Here is a 22,500-nt window from a genome sequence, read left to right as displayed (position 1 = left end):
AAATGGATCAACTACGAAATTAGAAAAATGAAGTCTGAAATAACATAAGGCACTCTGGCAAATTTGAGTAACAGAGTTACGCTTGCTTTTCCTTCAATTCTGCCTGGACATTCCAATAATACAAAACTTGTAGCACTAGTGTAGCATTGAGTGATGTGGAAACAAGAAATGTCACAAGCATGACATTGTCACCAGTCTCCTGTATCGTGGTAAAGATGCGGGCCATGGCTCCGAGGAATAACAACAGCACCATAATGAATGACAGCTGACCTGTATGGCCATTCCGAAAATTTGTAACTATCTGCACAAGCTGTAACAGAAATGAAAACGATGAATAACTTGAAATATTTTAAATATTGTAATTTCTGGGAACACCCAGTTCTGTTGGTTGAACCATGAAGAGAGAATACCATGGTCACAGTATTGTTACACATACCAAAGGACAGGCAATTAAATCACTGATTGCACAACTTCCAAATATAACTTTTTTTCGTACTATTAAAATTATAAAAATGTGATCAAATCTCAAGCAACACATTTCCCAAATGCACCTATTGATGGTATATAATTATTATTACGCTTGATCGAAGGAGAACACGTCCTAATTTACTTCAGATTGGGTGATTGTGTGGTCTTGCCAAAAGGAATCAATATTTTTCTCTGTAAGGGACACCAAAATAGCCGCCCTGAAAAATCTTTTGTTGTTTGCTGGGGGCACCCTCGCATGGAACCCTACAGAAACACACAGGCTAAGAGACTGTCGAACGCACTGCAATAATCCGAGATTACTACTAGTTGTTATTATTATTATAATAATCACCATGGTGTAATGTGCCCACAAGAAAGATGATAAGGTACGTTTGTGGCATTGGGTGAAACCAGAAACCCATAAGGGTTGAAACATGTAACACATGTTCACAGCTTCCGAATATTCAGTGCTAAATACCATATTTAGAAACCCCTTGCTCCAGTTAATTTTGCTCGAGAACATCAGTGGTATTGCGTCACGGTGTTCTTGCGAACTGATTGGTTGAATGCTTCTCTCTTGTTGTTCCAAATATGGTACTTAACAAATTGAATATTCAGAAGCTTGCTTCCCAGCACACAAGGGGCTGTTACATGTTTCAACCCTTATGGGTTTCTGGTGAAACTGAAAGGGCAACTGAAAAATCCTGAGCAGACTTTAAACCTATGACCTCTGTAACACAGGTTGGACTCTCAACTGAAAATCATTCCTAAGTGAGCTAGTTTTTCAGGAGGTCTTAATAGCTCATTGGGTAGAGCATCTGACCAATGTTGTGAAGGTCAAAGGTTCAAATCCTACCTGGAACTCTGATTTTTCCCAACTTTTGCAAAAAGGTGCAGATAATACATTAGGATTTGTCTGTTTTCATCCCATTGCACAAAGGGCTAGCAACAATCATACAAGGAATCTCATGGTTAGTGCGCTCGACACCCGATCGAGTGGTCCGGCTTCGGGGCCTGGCCGGGGACATTGTGTTGTGTTCTTGGGCAAGACACTTTACTCTCACGGTGCCTCTCTCCACCCAGGTGTATAAATGGATACCGGCATAATGCTGGGGATAACCCTGCGATGGACTAGTATCCCATCCAGGGGGGAGTATAAAAACTCCTAGTCGCTTCATGCTACGGAAACCGGAGATAAGCGCCGGCCTGATGAGCCTTCTAGGCTCGTAAGCAGTGACTTTACCTTTTACATTATAAAATAATAATACAAAAAGTCAATAATGTAATGTTACACCGAACACCCTATCTGTAAACTATAAACTCACTCGATTGCATTGTGTTTTACTCAGCTACTTAATCGGCAAACTCGCAAAAATTGACGCACTGTTCAACTCACAATTCACCATACAATTTTTCAATCACATGTCATTGCCTTATTTGGAAACTAAAGCGCACGTGATCAATGACACATAACAATGACTATGGGGGGAGGGCTAAGTCTATTACTCTCGCACAATGTTATGATCACAGTCCTTCAAGAATTTGTGGGCAAGACCTAGAGATTAAGCCCTGAACTTAACCCATTGACCTCTGGGAGTGAGACTTTACTGTCTAACGCCACATGATTCTACTCGTCAGCTTGGGGCACCCTAGGGCATTTGAGGTGTCAATGGGTTATTTAAGTTGAACAAAAATAAATTATGTTAAATTAGATGTCACTCACCCTACTAATCACTATAAATGCAACTTGCATTGAGGCTAGCTGAATGAGGACTGACATTGGCGTTATACCAGAAATTAGAGCATAAACAATGCCGCCATAAAGGAGAGGGAACAAAACACAGAGTAGAACCTTGTTGGTGTAGTAGAAGTACACGACAACAAGGAAAGTCGTCTGGACTGACATGAAGAGACTCTCACCCCAGGAGCTGCAATATATAATGAAGAAATTATAAAACCTTGGTCAGATGTTGAATGATTGTCGACTTGTGATCACAATCTTGCACCATCACCTATCTTCCCTACAAATAAGTTAAAATACTGTTGTAAATGACTGACAATGTACTGGCACTAGTACATCTGGGAATGTGTAGTGGCGGGAAAGGAAAAAAGAATAACGGAGGATTTAATGATGAACATTGTGTGTGAGTTAACCCATAGTGTTCTCACCGGAGTCCCATGATTTATGAGTCAATGAGACTCACAGTCAATATAGCAATAATTTACTGATTAAGCATAAGCACTTGTTTCAGTGATTAGGCCTAAGAACTCTCTGAAATTTTAGCTTTCATTTTATGGGTTAGGGTAAGTGCACTAACTCACTGACTCATTAACTCATGACTCATTGACTCATAAATACTTGATACTTGTTCTCACCATGCTGTGCCCTTGCGGGATTCCCGCAAGAAAAATAGAAATGGCGCACTAAAAGCCATGCAAATACACCCACCTGGGTGCACAAGGATGCTATGAGCAAAACAGAGTTTTAGAAGTAAGTTAGAATTTTTTAATGGTCAAGCGAAGACTCCAGCTCTTTGTTTCTTCAACTGAATAAAAGCAGTTTATCAAAGTATTTAAAGCCTTCAATTTATTTGACTTTTGCCTTCGTCGGTCACACGAGCGTAGCTTGACCGCCATGTTGAATCAAGTTGGTACTTTGTGTAACAATTTAAATGATTGCTTGTGCCCGCTGATATTCGTGCCACAGAAAAAATTAATTCTTTCGCCCTTAAGTACCAACGATTTAAGAAAGTGGAGAAGATCAACGTAATGCTGGTGAAGAGGACAACGTAGGAAGCAAAGATCATAAAGCTGTTTCATTGAAGAAAGACCATGTTTTTCACAGTGCATGGCAGTTGCAATACACATGGCTTGCCTATGAAGCAGACAAAAAGATCATGACATGTAAGATCAGTCTAGAGGCAACAAATCAAATATGTTTACAATATTGTCGAAGGGCCACCATTGCAAGGATTCCAATATGAACGTGCCTTGATGAAATAGAGAAATCACACAGAATGTTTTCCACCCTGGTTATGAAGCGCAAGTAACTTTGTGCCACTTAAGCTCCTTGCACGGCACCTATTTTTCAGGAAAAGGGCCCTGGGAATCCCAAAGACAAAATCCTGGTGAGAACATTGAACCCATTAACACACTACATTACCAAACTATCATCGACAATCATGCAGCATTAGAGCAGGCCTTACTTATCTTGTTATTGCATGGAGCAGGATGGCTTTAACATTCAAAGCAACATTTAACTTTCAGTAAAAGTGAACATCTACATGTAAAAGAAAATTTAATCTGTCACAGTTTTTTCCTGAACATTCAAGCCCAAGGGAAAAATATTAAGCATGACACATTTCACACAGAAGTCAGATAGTTTTTCCCTAGCTTGAAGTAATTAAAGACAGATTCTTTCAAACCTAAGATTAAAATTCATTTTGTTGATGATGACAGTCAGTTATTCTACTCAAACCAACTGCCAACTTCAAGTGATAGGGAGCTTAAGAAATGACAGTGGCGACGGCAATAAGAGTAATCTCAAAATATAAATTTGAGTTATTTTAATCGCTTAATGACTATTTCAACCTTTTTAACATGACAAGGGTGTGGTAGTTCCTCAAAAATGACACTGGTCGGAACAGCACATGATTTAGGGGAGAAAATGAAAATTTATCCTCAAGTGCTGACGTTCTTCACAAAACCTAAAATTTGGGAAAGAAATGGACAAAAGTGAAAAATGCACGTGCAGGGTGTGCAAAGCTTTTGTTTTTGCCCACTGAAGATGCAAATTTGTGATGTTCTTGTTGCCGTCGCCTTTGTTGTTGCTTAAGCTCCCTAATATTTTATTGAAACCCCTGATGAGAGTGTGAGCAAAATTTTCTTTGGAGTTGCGTTGTAAGTGGTTTTAACTTCTGAATTATTGGGTGAAATCCTTATGTATCTCCATTTAAGTTAAAGCTGCTGGCCAGTATATGTACTTTGTTCTGTTACAAAAGGTGGTATGAAAGGTTGAACTCTGTGGGTGAAATCCCTGACTGCAGTCACTTAAATAAAAGGTTCATTTCACTTAAATTTGGTACCTGAATGGAAAACCCTTGGCAGCACTATATGATGCAGTTGCAGTCAGGGCAGTCAGCTCAAGAAGAAATGACAGCAAGCTGAGACCCTCCACACTAGATGCCTGTATGATTTTGATTATCTGTGGTATCTTGACTGCAAGAAAAATAAACTGTGCTTTTGAAGGTAAAAAAAGCCACCAGAAAAAAAGATATCATTTGCAAGAACCATGACATTCTCAAACTTGCAAAGGAAAAAAAGATTTCATCTCAAATAAAAGATTCAAGGCACATATTTCACCAATAATATTATTGTTGAACCAAATTAATGTTGCACAGTTCCATGTCTGGCTCATTATTAAAGATAATAGGGTATCACAAATATATTTCCCTAATTTTAAAGAATACAGTCACAATTATATTGTGTCATATATCTTAATTTACCCTGGGATTTTAGAGTAGCTTGGTGTAGCAAGTATCTCTGAGCATTTGCCCTCCCAACCATGATACACCACAGAAGACAGACCACAACACTGGGAACTACAAACGCAGCATGCTCAATTGATGAAAGCTAATAATTGATATCTATATCAATCAATATAATAGATAATAATTAATTGAGCAGAAAATGCTGCCTTTGTAATGACATCTGCAAAAGGTTAGACTCTCTAGTCTTCTCAGATAAGGACGATAAACCGTAGGCCTTGTCTCACAAGCCTTCAATGTTCATAATAATATTTAATATTTCTTAGGCGCAAATTAACATGTGAATATGATCAAATGCACCTAAGGAATTCATAATCCTGTGGGACGTAAAAGAACCCACACACTTGTCGCAAAGAGTGCGGCATGAATGGGGTTGTTCCATTTTTTATCCGCACCCCCCTTCCCTAAGGATAGCTGAAATCTGTACCCTCAATTCTTTGTCGGCACCCTGTGAAAAATGAAATCCGAAGGGTTGACATTTCGTCGACACCTTTGAAAAAAATGTCTGAGGGGTCCAAATTTTGGCAGCTTCTTTGAAGAAAAAATCCGAAGCCACCATTGCAAAAACACGCCAACCTTAGTGGGCATGCGGATAAAAAATGGAACGACCCATGATATGCTAGAAAGATCCGTAAAATCTTCTTGATAAAGAGCGAACTTACTCATTGCAGAACCAACTACAATGCCATACCCCAATGTTTTACTAATTGCGATCTTCAGGCAGGGAACTGCAAGGGAAAAAGATGGTACCGTAGCAAATGATCTTTTGACCTCGTAACAAGGTATTGAACTTCAGCCGCTGTGAATATTCAGATATTATGCTCAATCCAAAAATGCAAAGCATCTTAATCCTCATTCGTTTAATTTAAGTTTCACGTACCATCAAGAAAGTTAAGGTGGATGAAAAACTCATCGTGGCAAGATTTAGGAACGATCAAGAGAACCAAAGGAGTGAAGAAAAATTCGCCGACGGCCATCTTGGAATCCACGTCGAAACTCACCATCACCATTGTGTAAGCGTAATGATATTTCCATAAAACAGACATTCGTTCCCAGACTATCGGAGCGAATCGCCCTGACGAAGCGCGAACGCTTTTAGAATCTCTGTACGGTGGCCAATTTACATTATCAACTCCGTTGATAAAACCAAAATTTTTGTATACTACTTCCCCACCGACGCAGCACCACAGATTCTCTCGAAACTACCCCCTTCATTCATTTATCGGGTAGTACGATTCCCCGAAAAATAGGCCATTTCCGAGTTCATGTCTGCCTCCTCTTCAAAGCGAGTCAAAGTGCGAAGTTTTTGTGATGGTAATAAGTTCTACTTTACATAGAAATGAAAACTAATTTTTATAACAAAAACTTCGCACTTAGAATCGCTTTGAAGAGGAGGCAGACATGAACTCGGAAATGGCCTACTGCGGAAGCAAATATTTCCTCGTTTGCGCACCGTGGAAACATTTTGGGAAACAATGTTTTCTCGTTTTCGGGCGCCTTTAAAGCCTGATTCACACGTACGACGCAAATGCAAACGCAAGAATAGAAAAATTTTTATTTTCTTGCGTTTGCACTTCTCACGTGTGAGCCGGGGAAACGCAAACGCAAGGTTAAAAAAACACACAGGTTCATTCTCGTCCACCATCTTGGAAAGAGGACTTGCTTGTCTTACTTCCCTAGCGTTTGCATTTAAGTAGTACGTGTGAACCAGGCTTAAGATTGTACAGTATAGGGCGCGAACATTTGCGCGTGTTTCTATGCTGTTAACAAGGAATATACTGGACAGAATTGAGAGTTCCTTGTATAAAACAAATATATCACCTAAAAGGTCGGACAATGAAATTTTGCAGAAACAACAAGTTTGGGTTTTATGAAGAATGTGACGGAATGGATGAAAAGTCCCACACCAAAACATCTCAAACTCAAAACAAAACAAAGCAATCAAAGATCTTGCAACATTAAATTTTAATAAATCTAAAACAAAGGATACAAAAATGCCTAGAAACACGTGAATGTAAGAAAATTACAATCTCCGGAATAGAAAATTCGTATTTACAAAAGCGTGCAACGCCTTTCAGTAGGACGTAAAGCTATAAGGCTACATGTAATTTTTCCCACCAAAATCAATGGGGAAAAAAATATATATAATTCCCTCCGAATACAAAGCTGATTGTCTACAGTAAGTACATGTACAAGGGCTAAACAAAACACACTAATCTAGGGCAAACATCCGCCCTAGCGTACAGCATTGGTTCATGACAGAACCGTGGAATGCTGTGCGAGGCGAAGCAGAGACCAAGTGCGGGAAAAATGCATGCGAAGTGTGACACTGTCACAGCTGCAGTTTTGAGCCTAGAGCAGGTTAACTATAATCTGATCTGCCATCACTCTTGCAGTATTGAATTAACGAAAAACTGACGCATGGGTGGGACTTAATTAGTAAAATATAAGCAATAAATCAAGATGACTGTTTTCCTTCCATTTGTCATCTATGATTCAATCCGTTTCCACTAAAAGGAGAAACCACTAAACAGTTTTGCGAGATTAACTTCTGAATAACCATTTGCATTAAGAACTTTGGCCACTGTCGAATGAACAAGTGTGTAAAATGGTTTTACTGAATTGAGCGTAGAATCCACATCAAGCATTTTGAGCGAAGACAAAGGCACTAAAGACAAAAAAAGGGAAAAAAAATGCCATTTATGCATTCGGTCTATGCGTTATAATTGTTGTTGAGGAACCAGTCTGCTCAAGTTTAATGAGTTAAGTCATACGCAACACAGAAGGAATCACCAGGAAGGATAACAAAACAAATCCCAAGGTTAATTTTAAAAAGCGACTTGAAACTTAACGTCCAAAACTCACGTGTCTTGTCATCTTTGGAGTTCTTGAGCGCGTAATCCAAGTCGAACAATCGGGAGTAGTACAAGAGCTGCGTGTAGAGTGCTGTGTCCGAGTACTGAAAGAAATAACGAGGAAATAAACACAAGTATAATTAAAAACTCCTCATGTGTGCCCTTCAACTCTCATGACTTTTATGGGGCACTGGAACAAATCGGCCTCCTACGCTGACATTGTGTTCCTCATGACAAAAACACGAAGCGACAAATTTGTCTGTATGAGAGCATATGAAAAAGGAAAGGAAAGGAACATTATTTAAGTGTAGTCGTTCTCGCGCTGGAGTACCAATTGGGAACACTGTAAACTGAAATTAACAATTGACGCAAATCAAGTCAAATGTTAATTTTGAGGTGGGGGAAAACCGGAGTACCCGGAGAAAAACCTCTCAATGCAGAGTAGGGAACCAACAAACTCAACCCACATATGACACCGAGTCTGGGAATCGAACCCGGGTCACATTGATGGGAGGCGAGTGCTCTCACCACTGCGCCATCCATGCACCCCAAAATGAGTTTTCCGTTATTTAATGGTAGTTTGTAGTGACTTAAGCAAACTGATATCACGTGCAAGACTCGATACGCGCCCATAATACTCACCACAGAATGCAGATGGGCCCTGCAGCATGATGGACAAGTGGAAGCCCCGCGTTGACGAGTCAGAGGCACCTGACGAGTGAGGTAACCACAGGACGGGTCATCACATTTCTGCCATCCCTGTGGAAAAGAGATGAAGACACGTGAACTGATGAATAGATTCAAACAAATAAAAAAAAACTAATTCAAATACTTCAAAATTTGATTGTCACCAGGTAATACTCCTTTAAGTGTCTCCGCACGGCAACAGTCAGTTGGTTGGACACAGCGCCTGCGCTGTACAGGTTTTTACAATGGGGGCATATAGCATTCACGCCACATGGGGTCGACTGAAAAACAAGAAAAGACAAGTGCGTCCACTGTTACAGAACAAAACTTCACGGCACAAGCCCTTTATCAGGGAAAATCACTGAGAGAACTTTTAGAGGTTCATACATTGGAAATCGGAGCCACGCATCATATAGACCTTACTCCAAAATGGCCGTCATTTAAATATTCTTTTGTTTTTATTCAATTTAGCCCTTGATGCCTCGTTCTTGAGCTGAAAATTCAAAAGAATATTTTGCCTTGAACGAGGCATCAAGGTCTAATTTTGAATAAAAACAAAAGAATATCTAAATAGCGGCCATTTTGGAATAAGGTGTATGCACTTACGGAATTTTTAAACAGGACCTCCAGTGTTGTTTCCCGTCCACAACTAGGAACTTTGCACTTCACTTGGAACAGTTCACAATCCTTGGGGGCAGAAATAAGACATCATGAGCGGAAACCTTTTAACAAGCAAATTTCTTTAAGCGATTTCAATCGAATGCCCTATGACCACAACTGAAACAAAAGTAGTTACTACGAAAGGGAGAAATGATCCTCGCTCTAATCTGCACAATTTAAGCAATTGTCTCATGTAGTCACCTGAAAAATTTCAGGTGGCTCCAAAAAGTAGTTGATCTAAACAATAAAAACAAGCCCAGACCGACCTTAAATCTTTCCTCGTCTGTCATCTGGGCCTGGCCACCAAGCATTGCATCATTTTCGTCATCTCCATGAGCAGAGTTGCCACGGTAACCAGATGGATCCAGCCCTGCGCAATGGTCATACGTTAGTAAAGCAACAGTCCGGTGGTCTGATGATGTATCAAAACATGTTTACTCACCAAGACACTGGGCGATATGTGCAGCATTCGTGCCGTCGATAGGGTCACACAAACGAGATACAACTGGATGAACCTGATTAGCAAGGTAGTATTTTACGTCTGTTGTTGTTATACGTCAAGGGAAACATTTGTAAAGGACAGTGGCTTTGTATCCCTTACTGATTTGTTTGCCTCAAGAAAACAAAAACAAAAAAAACCAACAACAACGCTTAGCACCCACGCCGCCCGAAAATTACGCCAGAACTGCCCAAAGTTGCTCTACAGTTCCGAAAATCCCCAAAATGTTCAAATATCTAAAACCGCGCAGTTACTAGGGCCTCCATTTAGATGAAGTTAGCTTGGTAGAAATGCCGAATAAATCTTATTATCTCTTTTTGTCTCCGTTTTCATGCTGAAAAAAATGTAAAAACGAAACTGATAGAGCTTTGGCTTTCATGAAAGCTGTAAACTCATCTCTGTTAAAACCTCATGGTCTTACAAAGAGACGCTTGCTTCATTATTTAACAAACCAGTTTTTAAAACATGCGAACCAATTCTTCGCCTGATAACAGGAAAGGCATTCTTTTATTAATGTTGAAAGGATACCAATCTTTAGTGTCTCCGACTTGCAAAACTCGTCCGGATGATAGGCTCGCTGCGTAGCAGCTAGAGTGGAACTGTCCTAAAATAACCGGAAAACAAATCTGAACTGACATTTTGCCAACCACCTGGCCCTAAAGTTCTCCAAAGGGCCGCTAAATATTTACGATCGACTAATTGACTACTTCAATTCACCAAGTCATAAACAGACAAGCAATCAATGCAATAAACCTATCAACGCAGGACCTGCATTGATAGCAGTTTTTCTAAACTGACGCAGTCATCCTAGGAAAACATGTTCTTTCATTATTTGAAATTACTATAACGCCATATGTTTATTAGGGGAATTCTTTGCATAAATAGTTATCCAGTTTGGTGAAGCGTGGCTCTATCACAACATCGCGGGCTTTCCCAAGGTAATTTGGTTGATGCCATTTTACTTACATCACAAATGACGTAGGGGATGGTGTCACCAGCGTTAACTTTCCTTCCTTTACTGAGCAAGCGCAGGCCAACGTTAACGTGAGGCAGCGATTTCTTGTCCGGGTAGTCATGGGGTGATTTTGTCAATTGCTAAAAAAGAAACAGCAAAAAATTAGTCAGGTTATTTTATCGTCATTTTTCTTGATTCAAGACAAATCCATGCCAAACCTTGTTGATGACGAATTTCTGCAGGTCTATTTTCCCCTCAGAGACTTTTTCTCCAACTGAAAAAAGGAATGAAATTATTGAGCTGATAATAACTCAGCGATAAAATACGGCAAGTGAATGAAGGCATGTCCGCAATAAATCTGAAAGCGAGTACCATTAGCCATCATACCTGACATTAGATAGTCATGGATGTTTTCCACAATCGATTCTCGTGCTTGTGAAGAGAGAATTTGTGCCAGCACATAGCTACGAATAACAGGAAAATTAACACCTTTAGGTTAACTTTGTTTAAACAGTAGGTAGATGTCTCCAACTTCTCATTTTACTAATTCGCCTGTGTTCGCGTGTTCGTTTGTTTGTTCTCGCGTTTCAGATTCGCAAAACTTGTTTCTTGCTTTCGTTTGTCCATTTTAACCAGTGCACTATTTTTGAGGGGTCCGATTTTTGTCTTGATTGTTTACAGATTTTACCCTACACTTTGTCATTTCCTTTCGTTCGAATTCATTAGCACTTACAGTCATTGGCTACGCTCGCCTATTTAGGGGACACTGAAAAACGCAGACTGTGCAGACCGTCTGTAAAATGAAAATTCGGTTAGCCTGAATTAGGCCTAAATAACATTTTTAGCTCTCAATAATAGTGAGGGTAACGCCATATTTTACCCCTGGTCTGCAGTCTGCGTTTTGGCGTGACCGCCTATTTAGTGTTATTATATAAATAAGCTGAAAGAGGGAGATTGGAATATACGAAGTGACCACCAAATCCGATGTTCCCCAAGAATGGAAGGTTCTTGTAAACTTCTGGGATAACCCTACGAAGTGCATGAGTGTATGGAGAACGGTCAATACGATTATATCTTCTAGAACGTTTGATTTTTTTGTGTATTTTAATAAAAAGTTTACTACTAATGCAAATAGCGAAGTCCGTACTTCCCAGCATCCTTCGCAAGGTCGCACCAGTCCCTTCTCACAATGTCTAAGCCCTTCATTTCCTTCACTTCATTCAACGTTCCTGAAAAAAAAGGAAATTTTGCTCTGTTCCTATACATAAAATACAGTAGAAATCCATAACAATCCTCAAATTCTATAGGAGAAATAAATTACCATCTTCGTTTTCGGAGATACTGATGGCAGCGTACCTTGAGGTAGAAAGAAAAGGCACCAGACAATTATTATTCAACAACAATTTCTGCTGACAATGATTGGGCTACAGACGGGAAAAAGTCGGCAAGCGGACAAGCAAACAAGTGGATATGGATTTCAAATTGAGCTCCTTATCAAATTAAATTGGCTCAAATATTGGTTGGCAGTGAAAGGAGACTTCCTGGGCAGAGTAGGTAAAGTCTGAATACGAGCCAAGTGGCCCATCAGGCCGGAGCTTATCCCGGTTTCCATGGCATGAAGCAACTAGGAGTATTTCTACTTCCCCCTGGATGGAATGCCACTCCATCGCAGGGTTACCCCCAGCATTTCGCCGGTGCCCATTTCTACACCTGGGTGGAGAGAGGCATGGTGGGAAAAAAGTGTCTTGCGCAAGAGCACAACACAATGTCCCGGCCAGGACCCGAACCCGGACCACTAGAACCGGAGTCGAGCACACTAACCATGAGGCCACCACGCCTCCCACTCCAGGGCAGAGTACAGAACCAACAATGTCAAACTGGTGTTCTCACCACGAAGCCATTCCCTCCCCTCAAATAAAGAAAAAACATTAAAAAAAAACTGCAAGGTCAAAATTACTTCAACTTACTTCTTTTTCTTTAGTAGAAGCATAGACTTAAAAATCCCATCTATGTCAATCTCTAGCAATCGGTAAAGCTTGTTCACCTCCCCTTTTACCTAAAGTAAAATAAAACAAAAGGGCTCGACTGTGCATCCTTAAAGCAGACGTTTAAGGTATTCTGGATACACTGTCTGCTCTGCCGGCTTTGCTCCGAAAGAAAGCCTCAGACCACCCAAAAGACAGACGTGGAAAAGTGAATATCGTACATAAAAACCAAGAAACTATTGTGGCTCATCACCTTACGACATGCAAACCGGTGATTAGCGCGGGGAAAAGCGTGCGAACGAGGCTCAAGCGCGTTTCATATCGCTTTTGATTGGTTTACAGAGTTCAATGACTTCTTATATATACATTTGTCTAAAAGTTCCAAACTATGGTATTTAGCCATACGCTATTTCTACAAAACGAACCGACGATCAACTTTGGAAACTGGGTGACTTATACGTTGGACCTCACGCTTTTGCCTGCCGTTCACGACGCAAAGGCATACAATCGAAGCATCAATCTTCTGAAAACACGGACCTTGTTTCCAATCTTGCGAACTTCACCAATATCGTTGCTGTTGGTATTAATCATAATGGAATCCGTGTCACCGTAGATAACATCAAGTCCCAACTAAAAAATAACAAAACCATGCCAGTTTGCATGAACATTTAGTGTAGACAACTGAGTTAACGGCGCAGTCTTTACATCAGAAAATACCAAACGTTAAACGGGAACCTCCACTCCGACTAATAAATAGTTTTAAACCGAAAAAAATAATGCTTGCAATCAAATTTGATCGACAATTTTCTTTCAAAAAAGTGTTTGTATCGATAAAAACGAATTTTAGAATCACTTATTTTCACTTACAAATTTCCCGGCGCCGCCATCTTGAATAATTGTGACGTGTCGTGGTTCCCTTTTGTTGAAACAGTAGGGCAACCACGGCACGTCACAATTATTCAAGATGGTGGCGCTCCGGAAATTTGAAAACCAAAACGAGCGTTCTTGAAATTTCTTTATTTCAGATACATACGCATTCATTGGAAAAATTGGGAACAATGTTTATTGTAAAAATGATGTTCTGTGGTTTAAAGTTATTTTATTGTTTTAGTGGAGGTCCCTTTAAGTTTAACGTGATACATTGAAACAATATGATTGGTCAATAAGCCATTTTCGAGTTCATGCCTGCCTCATCTTCAAAGCGAGTCTAAGTACGACGTTTTTGTTATGAAAATTAGTTTTCATTCATATGTAAAGTAGAACTAATTACCATTACAAAAACTTCGCACTTAGACTCGCTTTGAAGAGGAGGCAGACTTGAACTCGGAAATGCCCTATTGATTGACAAAGAAAAGCGGACCTCACAAAGGAGATAACTTTTTCTTCTGACAAGTAAAAGAGCCAGAGTCAACAAGTCCCGGGTATATATCTTACCCAGGGACGGATCCAGCATTTTTTGAAAGTGGGGGCCGAACAAGAATACTAATCAGCGCGCGTTAGCGCGCCTCAGTAGCGCCTTAGGCGCTACTTTCTAGGGGGGTCTGGGGGCATGCCCCCCAGAAACTTTTGAAAATTTGGGTACTCTTACATGCACTCTGGTGCAATCTGGAACGTAATGTATCAGGATTCCATATTGAATAAAATTATAAGTTATGGTTATAATGATGCATGGTTTTTGACTCTTCGCCTCAAAGTCACAAAATATATATAATTATATATATAGGCATTAAGATTTTACGTTGTTACAGTCTCTGTAAGATAGGTTGACTGTAGACAAGTATTTCGCATCCAGTCTTCTTCCTCATTTCGAAAGGATAATATTAGCCCCTGTAAGTTGAAAGTTTATTCGCACAACTTTGGTCATACTATTAGCGAAAAATCACGCTTTGGCTAAAAAAATCAAAAGCTCCGACAGACTGCTTACAAAATGATAAAATTATTGTATCTTTTGACAAAAAAAAAAATCTCCGACGAACTGAAAGGGGGGGCCGCGGCCGCCTCGGCCCCCCCCCCCCCCCCCCTAAATCCGCCCCTGTTACCAGTCACCAGCAGGAATACAAAGGACTGAATTGAGTACGAGCTCGAGAGAAAGCCCACAATATTTGTTGAAAGTTATTTAAGAATTATTCTGCTTTGGATATCAGATGATAGCTACGCGCCTTGATGGATGACTGTAATCATCTCATAACCAACAAGCAACGAGTGGAAAGTGGAATTAGTAAAAATGCTTATAAAATTATGGATAAATCTTCCCTATTTTATTTGTACAACAAAAAATCCGAAGCTTACTAATACTTCTAGAGCATGGTATCCTGAATAGCTCATATACCATGATGGCTAAGGCAATCAAAACTCTAGAATTGCATTATCCAATGATCTAGTTTTTAATAATAAGCGTTATAATATATTGTACGTACGTTTATTGCGACTTCAGATCGTAAGATGGTAAAGTTTTTCCAATAACGTCTCAAATAACCTTAGTCGGAGCGGTTTTCAATTGAGTGTCGAAAGTAATGGACCTCTTTAGCTTGTACGTTTTGTTTTCCCATTTCAGACCACGTGATGTTACTCCAGGGAACAGTTTCTTTTAAATGTAGTCTTATGCACGTGCATATGTATGCATAACTTATGTAAAAACAAAAGGAAAATTCCCTTGGGAACATCACGTGGTCTGAAATGGGAAAACAAAACGTACCAGCTAAAGAGGTCCAATAGCGAATTGCATTGGTTTTGCATTACTTCACTCAGTGATTGGTTCAAAGTTCTCGCGACACTTTTTCAACCAATCCCAAGTGAAACCAAAACCAATCGTGGCTTGCGCGTGCACATTTTCCCGCGCTTTGTGTCGGTTACGTGTAATTATTTCGAGTTTTGATTGGTTTACTGGATTGTGTCCGTCCTTTTTGATTGGCCAAATTACTTTGGTTTTGGTTTTACGACACTCCACTGAAACTCGCTCTAACACTACCTGTTCAAAATAGCTTAACTTCAAATAAATTCAAATGTCAAGTATTTTCATTCTTAAGTCTAATTATAAAGTTCTTACGTTTTGGACAAGTTCCTTTGTTTTCATCAAGATCTGCAAGAAGGAAACAAGGAAGACATAGAGTGAAGAATGTTTAAATACCTAATTGTGCCATACTAACAGGTCACATGCGCGCTTGTAACCAAAAGACTGCGTGATAAATAGTGCCGGGGTGGGAGGCACTCGATCGCAAGGAAGACATAGTGAGAGTGAAGACTGTTTTATTACCTAATTGTGCCATACTAACAGGTCAGATGCACACATTTAACCAAAAAAGACTTCGTGATAAATTAGAGGGGATGGGGCTCAATCTGAAGTCCAAACGCAGATAAAAAACCAATGTTAACCACTTTCGAATGTTCCAGACCTCCTTTCGACAAAAGAAAATTTTATACCTTTAAAATTACCAACAAACGTCCCCTGCTGACAGATTATCCGTGGAGCACTTATAAAAAAACTTTTGCCAGTGTTTTTGTTACTGACAAGACGCAAAACGCAACGAGTTGATTATTTCAATTCAGTTTTGTTCGAGTTTAACGATTTGCGAGTATGTGAGGGTTGTTTCTTGTTCCAAACTCTGTGGAGGAAGCAAAAGTCAACTCCCTTCTAGGACGTTCTGGAGCTAAAACGATTGTCGAAAACGTGATTAAAAGTTAGACTGAGATATCACCAAGAAAGTATTTAGAAATAAGAAAAAAAATGAGGAAAAAATACAAGACCGCGGCGTTGGGTCTATTCTCTTCGTAGTCTGGGCGAATTGAGAGTATATCTGACTCAACACAAAATACATAACCAGCCGCCCACTAAAACAAACACTGACTTGACACAAACTAAGCAAAATCACCTCAAAGAATTTGAATAAGAATGAAGTTGCCAGTTCAAAGATTTTACTAGAGCCAATGTCTTTTAATTTGCGTGTAATACACTTCGCCGAGCAAAACTGAAAAACCAAACACTATCAACGGATCATATAGTACACGGACAATAATCATATAATAAGAAAATTGGTTGTTGTTTTTCTTTTTGAAAGCGTGATCTCTTGAACTAAATTAATGTATTCATGAAATCCTTTGGTTAGAATCGCCTTGACAATAACGGAATGTGAAAAAGTCCTTGGGCACGTAATTAACTTTTAATTACGACGTATTGGGATATTGGTCCAGAGTAATCACACGGAAATTAAGAATTGCATAAAAACCCTTAATACTTAATCCCTTTCAATCGGGACGATGAAAAAATGTGTCTTGGAGGATGACGCGAGCTAAAGCAGTTCATCCTCGTGTAAACAAGTTGATTGATAGAGAAAGAAGAAAAAATTGACTACTGGAAATGCTGCAACGTCGCTATACCTCGATAGCGGAGGAACCGGAGAGCGAGAACAATTCGATGGAGGGCAAGAAAAACGGTGAGTAACAAGGATGAAAAAACACGCTAGCCAATCGCAAAAGAAAGCTTCATTTTAAAAGTTTCAGTGAAAACTTATTAGATTTATGGAACGACTGACTCGCACTCTTCGCCAAGTGAAACCATAAGGTAGATGTTTTTTTGCCAAGAAAAGGAAACAGAATCATCACCTAGGAACTGAATATATTTCTTTCTGTTTTCGAAACATGATATCAAGTGATATAAATGCAAAATTGTAAAATAGGAGACAACTAAAGGGATCAAAGCGAAAGACGTCTTCAATAAAAAACAAAGGTTGATCAGTAGATGCTTAAGAATTTAACCGCTTGGAGCTTTCCTGTATGTAGAGCTATTTCGTTAAGCTGTATAAACTATGGGTAAAATCAAGAAGGGTGTGACCTGCAGTACTTCCTATGATGTTTCTTGCAAATACAGTACATCGAAATAAAACAGAGAATTAGTCCAGTACTTTTTGTGGAAACAAAGCATCAATTTGCTCATTTAAATATCCAAGAACCCTTATATCCCTTAAACACTTGTGGTGGCAATGAACTGTGTAAAAGCCTCGCCATTGCCAGAGGCGAAAGGCTTTCCAATTTTTATGTTTTTATTTCTTAGTGTTTTCTCGGCTCCGAATATAAGTTTCTAGTGTCTAACCTGTGTAACCCTGTCTAAACCTTGGGCATCCTAATAATTCGAGTGCCAATGATGAAATGTAATCATTTGTTTTATTGCTTTCGGTTTTTGAAACAGGAACAAATGACAAAGTTCCCATGGTCAGATCAAACAACAATAGCAGGTCGTCCAGCCGACGTTCGCCAAGAAGTGCCCGAGTCTCGTCTTCGGAACCCACCGAGGACGGCGATCTGGAAAGTGATCGGCTTTCGTTTTCTGACGACGATTACGTCTATAGTGAAGAAGTGGAGACCAAGTCTTTAAAAAAAGACAAAGGGGGAGCTAGTGAAAAAACCAAGCCTACAGTGCGCAAGGTGTCAAGAATGGAAGAGGAGATTATGAAGTCTTCGAAACTATCTTCAGAACAAATCCGGGAAATTAAGGAAGCATTCCATGTATTTGATAACAATGGCGATGGATGCATTACAGCAACAGAACTAAAGAAACTGGTCACATCACTCGGGTATAATATCACCGAGGCAGAGCTTATGGACATGATGAACCAGATAGGTGAGCGGAATAAATGTCTGATTTTTGTCCAAAAATGTGTGAAGACAACTAGTCTGACTTATTGAGAAGAGAAAGCCGATTTGCCTTTTTTTCTACCTAGTCACCAAAAGCCCAGACACTAAGCTGTAAAATCCCTTCAACAAACATGTTCGGTGAAAGTTATTACTTTAAAACCGGCATAACTCACGACTACAACGGAAATGTCAACCCACGTAGAAAGCCCAGACCATGAAAATGCTCACTTCCTTATAATACAATTCTAAGGCACAGATATCAAATTGTGATAAATTCCAAAACAGGTTTTCTAAAACAGACTTTTCTTTTTTCTCATTTCTTAGATTCAGACGGAAATGGCGCCATCGATTTCCCCGAATTTCTCTCGTTGATGACTAAAAACCTCGAAGACAGTGATCCCGAAGATATCTTATTGGAATCTTTCAAGGTTTTTGACCGCGACAACAGCGGTTTTATCGGCGTTTCAGAACTCGACCGAGTCTTTAAACTGCTCGGTCAAGAATTTAAAGATTACGAAATCGAGGCCATGATAAAGGCCGCTGACGCAGACGGCGACGGGCTCGTTGGCTGGGATGACTTTACAAAGATGATGAACGTTTGAATTTATCCAATGAAACTGTTATATATCATTCTTCTTGTACGGTCCTTTGTTCCACTGTGCACGAGGAGGACAAGTGATGACCAACAGACGGATTTAAGCAAAAAAAATCAAATCAAACTGAACATAGCTAGCACAACAGATGTCAGTAAAGGAAATAAACCTGTAAAAATTCCAAGGGAATAGGAGTTGTCGATGGAAACCGCAGGAAAATACAAGGTCGCATTAAAATTGATTTTTCTTTTTTATGATTTTTGGTGGGTCTAGAAAGAATTAATTTTCAGACAATCACAAAGAAATTCATCAGAAAAAACCGGACGCTGTAATGTTATATTCAGTAGAGTGAACGTCGGCAAATGAACTATTCATTTACCTGGCTTAAGATTCGGTATCTTCTTCACTACATTCGCGAGAACGCCACTGACATCGAAATTTAAGTCATCAGTTTCATGTTATAGCAGCCAAATTGATGGCTTAGCTCCCATGAGTCTTCGGTAACCTAGTGGTTAATCCTTCGAATCATCGATCGGAAAGATACAGGTTCCATTTCCATTACATTGATAAATACATCTCTTATAAACCATCATGTTGGATCAGTTTTAATAACGATCAACACCAGGCCTGGGATGTTCAAAAGGATAATTCTATCCACGCTATAAGTCACAGTTCTGCGGGTAACTCAATCGGTTTTGACAGCACATGTCAGCTGGATAGTGATTAACCAGGCGGAAAGCGCTAACGACGTTTTGAACAACTGAGGCCGGGTGTTGAAATGAGAGCGGGCGACCTGCACTGTTACAAGGGAGATTAGGGACGAACCGAGCCTAAAAACGGCTGCGAAGGAGCCTAAAGGGAGATATGCAAGAAACGATATTAGCAGTGCCAACGAGTTTTTAACTTATCTACTACAAACCTTTTCACTCTAAATATATCATGCAGTTTTAAAGTGATGATTCAATTTGCATGAACCCTAGGACAAAGCTATGTTATTGTCAAAGCGCAATGGCGTTACTTCGCCGTCCTCTTGTGATCAGTGATTAGCCTTTGAGCAAATATTAACCTGTCTGACAATAGACTAACCATAGTGAAGTTTTGTAACCCGGACAATAGCATCACAATCTTTAAGACAATGTCCGCCTCCTCGAAAGCACAATATTAACTTAATGAGCAAAACCATCAGGGAAAAGAAAGCGACAAAGAAAGAGAAAACTAATAACAATCGCCCAAGATAACGGCTTTTAGTTATTCTCAAATTAACACAACTTAAAAATGACAGCGATTACCCATCACCAGCAAGTCAATTTACGGTTGATTTTTCGGAAATTTGACAAGGATTCTGATGGATTTATAAGTGTTAAAGACCTGATAGGCGTCTTCAAAGAACTCGGCGAAGAAATCAGAGAGGAAGAACTTAAGGAACAACTACATAACGCAGGTAATAACTCACGAATTTTAAGTTTTCACCAGGAAAGAACAGCATGCGAGTTTCATAACTGATTTTCGGTTCTGGGAGAAAAACATCCAAAATCCACGAAAAATTTATCATGTAATCCTTTAATGGGACCTGGGTGGAAAATTTGCCTGGAGTGGTTACGTAAAGACAGCTTTATTGCTTCGCCTTGACGAGTCTTTTAAAGGTCAGTGAATGAGGAGTATGAAATAGTAGACCAACCCTTGTCAGTAGGATAACTTTTCTTTTTTTTTGCGGTGCATAAATGCGTTATCATGGGCAAATTATAACTACTTGTGTCAACTCGGTTACATTACGTATGTGCAATCTTGCGGATCTGATGAAGCCACACTGAACGTCAACCTCAACACTAAAAGCTTCAAAACTGTGGAAAATCTACACTCTCATAAAGTAAAGGAACTGCTCTAGATAAGTTCTTCTGCCCGAAAACAACCAAAGAACCATCTACTTTTAACAGATGACACACCGCTCGTCTGACATAGATTCTCTAGTCTGAAACATGTTCACTATAAAAAGAAGCAATGAAACAAAATGCTAAGCCATTTCTTCAAAACGATCGTTGTAGTTTAGTTTTTAGTTCACAATAATAACTAAATAAATATTGTTTATTTACAGGTTTGGGGCATTCGCCAAACACAATGATATCATACCAAAGCTTTGAAAGCATTTCAAAACAGATCCTTCGAGAAACGAATCGAGAACGAAGACTAAAACGGGTTTTTCAAGAGTTTGACGCCGAAAAGAAAGGTTTTATCGAAGCTCAAGGCATAATGCGCGTCCTAACAAGACTACGTATTGATTTCATGGACTCAGACATAGACCTCATGATAAAAGTGGCAGACACAAAGGGGGATGGATCAGTGGATTATGAAGAGTTTGTTCAGATTTTTAACGACTCAGATGATATCTGAAAATTTTGCTACAGTTTACTGAATTGAGCTGGTTCAACTAGCGCTGATAAAGCTTGCACTCGAGTTTTCGTTGTTTTTAGGGTACAAAAAAAGCAGAAAACGTATTTACGATAAGCGCCAACAAAGGCACTCTAACGAAACAATGATAGTTTTCGGAACCATTAGCATCTCGGTTTAATGAGAACGTACATCATGACTATGATGAGTGCGTGAGCACGAAACTCGGAGTAACAGAGAATTTTGTCTCTCCGTTATATCTTCTTATTCAAAGCTCTACACTTAAAAAGTGTATTGAGCACTGTTTAACGGCATCAGCCACTTTATTACACGTATACATTAGAAGTTATACGTACGACAAAAATCATTATAATTTTCCTTACGAAACACACCAGCTTATAATTTGAGGTTATCTATCACGAAAGGAAAAACACAAAGGAAACATCTTTCACAAAGCAAATCTTGCTGCGGCAGCTTTATATACAACCCATGCAAGCACTGACATAATCAGATCAATTGTTATCAACCTTCGTCAACTGACAAAGCATTTCCACTGGGTGGTGTAATGAAACAAAGCATGCATCTGCTTGTAAAATTTGATAAAAGTGACAAACATCCTAGCAAAACAGGTGACAAAAGTAGTGTTGCGCAAGGGAATAAAGAGAAGCGAATTCTTTGAGCTATGGATGACAACACATTATGAACTTTCTTTAATGTCGTTGAGTAGCACTTCTGTCTATATTTTCAAGCGGAAAGCGTCTACGCGAGTACTGAAACCATGCAACACAAACGTGGTGATGTCGGCCCAGCTTGAAGCTAAACACATCACTTCCGATTACCGTCCGTTGCGCTTAAAGGGAAAGTACGGCCTAGAAAAAGTTTCTCCTAATCCAAAGTTCTTTACCTGTGCTGTCATACTCGACTACTCATTTGGGCTTAATAAGCCTACACATTTAACGAAAACTGCCATTTTTGTTTTTGTGTATGCAAACGAGGCTATGACGATGAATCTTAATCCAGAAGGTATTGGATTGATTTTGGGGCCCCGATCAGAAATGATTTAACTTGTGGTCGTTGAAAAGTGTTTTTTTCCCCTGACAGGAGGGCCAAAATCAATGCAATGCTCCCTGGATTAAAGAACACTTTTCCAACCATTTTCGGTTGAAACGCGGTAACTCCTGGGAATAGTCATTGTCAGACTTCTCCGCGTTGACAAGTCGAGGGAAAACAAAATATCG

General features: G+C 39.6%; 4 protein-coding genes across 4 annotated transcripts in view; 2 read left to right on the top strand and 2 right to left on the bottom strand.

The window, feature by feature from the left end:
• Nucleotides 1-6,040, bottom strand: part of LOC137983280 (mannose-P-dolichol utilization defect 1 protein-like) — a 6,459-nt gene extending 419 nt beyond the window's left edge. The window contains exons 1-5 of the mRNA XM_068830481.1: nt 5,896-6,040; nt 5,678-5,743; nt 4,554-4,686; nt 2,192-2,396; nt 1-310 (exon numbers count right to left, since the gene is read on the bottom strand). The exon at nt 1-310 is cut by the window's left edge and continues 419 nt beyond it. Of these exons, the coding sequence (XP_068686582.1) occupies nt 77-310; nt 2,192-2,396; nt 4,554-4,686; nt 5,678-5,743; nt 5,896-6,025 (768 nt within the window). The 5' untranslated portion in view covers nt 6,026-6,040 and the 3' untranslated portion in view covers nt 1-76. The remainder of the gene's footprint in view (nt 311-2,191; nt 2,397-4,553; nt 4,687-5,677; nt 5,744-5,895) is intronic.
• Nucleotides 6,041-6,963: 923 nt separating this feature from the next.
• Nucleotides 6,964-22,500, bottom strand: part of LOC137984082 (DNA polymerase alpha catalytic subunit-like) — a 51,872-nt gene continuing 36,335 nt past the window's right edge. The window contains exons 45-60 of the mRNA XM_068831286.1: nt 15,703-15,735; nt 13,194-13,286; nt 12,639-12,727; nt 11,993-12,027; nt 11,819-11,900; nt 11,059-11,135; nt 10,890-10,945; nt 10,683-10,811; nt 10,245-10,320; nt 9,660-9,758; nt 9,484-9,587; nt 9,164-9,244; nt 8,722-8,838; nt 8,513-8,629; nt 7,881-7,974; nt 6,964-7,683 (exon numbers count right to left, since the gene is read on the bottom strand). Coding sequence (XP_068687387.1) covers nt 7,526-7,683; nt 7,881-7,974; nt 8,513-8,629; nt 8,722-8,838; nt 9,164-9,244; nt 9,484-9,587; nt 9,660-9,758; nt 10,245-10,320; nt 10,683-10,811; nt 10,890-10,945; nt 11,059-11,135; nt 11,819-11,900; nt 11,993-12,027; nt 12,639-12,727; nt 13,194-13,286; nt 15,703-15,735 — 1,440 coding nt within the window. The 3' untranslated portion in view covers nt 6,964-7,525. The remainder of the gene's footprint in view (nt 7,684-7,880; nt 7,975-8,512; nt 8,630-8,721; nt 8,839-9,163; nt 9,245-9,483; nt 9,588-9,659; nt 9,759-10,244; nt 10,321-10,682; nt 10,812-10,889; nt 10,946-11,058; nt 11,136-11,818; nt 11,901-11,992; nt 12,028-12,638; nt 12,728-13,193; nt 13,287-15,702; nt 15,736-22,500) is intronic.
• Nucleotides 16,779-19,117, top strand: LOC137984083 (uncharacterized). Its single transcript, XM_068831287.1, has 3 exons — nt 16,779-17,086; nt 17,839-18,270; nt 18,609-19,117. The coding sequence occupies exons 1-3, from the start codon at nt 17,011-17,013 to the stop codon at nt 18,884-18,886; spliced, it is 786 nt and encodes a 261-aa protein (XP_068687388.1). The 5' UTR covers nt 16,779-17,010; the 3' UTR covers nt 18,887-19,117.
• On the top strand, nt 20,022-21,411 carry LOC137984084 (uncharacterized). The gene is made up of 2 exons (XM_068831288.1): nt 20,022-20,318; nt 20,970-21,411. Exons 1-2 carry the CDS (start codon nt 20,153-20,155, stop codon nt 21,263-21,265), a joined length of 462 nt encoding a protein of 153 aa, XP_068687389.1. The 5' UTR covers nt 20,022-20,152; the 3' UTR covers nt 21,266-21,411.

The sequence above is a fragment of the Montipora foliosa genome, chromosome 13 (genome assembly GCF_036669935.1).
Source record: "Montipora foliosa isolate CH-2021 chromosome 13, ASM3666993v2, whole genome shotgun sequence".
In the NCBI taxonomy this organism is placed as follows: Eukaryota; Metazoa; Cnidaria; class Anthozoa; order Scleractinia; family Acroporidae; genus Montipora; species Montipora foliosa.
The sequence above is the reverse complement of the archived record's forward strand: the minus strand, read 5'-3'. Positions and strand labels throughout refer to the sequence as shown.

Bases quoted from the DNA above. Each gene is read 5' to 3' on its own strand.
- LOC137984083 (XM_068831287.1), top strand. From the start codon at position 17,011: ATGCTGCAACGTCGCTATACCTCGATAGCGGAGGAACCGGAGAGCGAG. The intron at 17,087-17,838 runs GTGAGTAACAAG...TTTTTGAAACAG, and splicing joins GATGGAGGGCAAGAAAAACG to GAACAAATGACAAAGTTCCC. The intron at 18,271-18,608 runs GTGAGCGGAATA...CTCATTTCTTAG, and splicing joins GGACATGATGAACCAGATAG to ATTCAGACGGAAATGGCGCC.
- LOC137984084 (XM_068831288.1), top strand. From the start codon at position 20,153: ATGACAGCGATTACCCATCACCAGCAAGTCAATTTACGGTTGATTTTT. The intron at 20,319-20,969 runs GTAATAACTCAC...GTTTATTTACAG, and splicing joins GGAACAACTACATAACGCAG to GTTTGGGGCATTCGCCAAAC.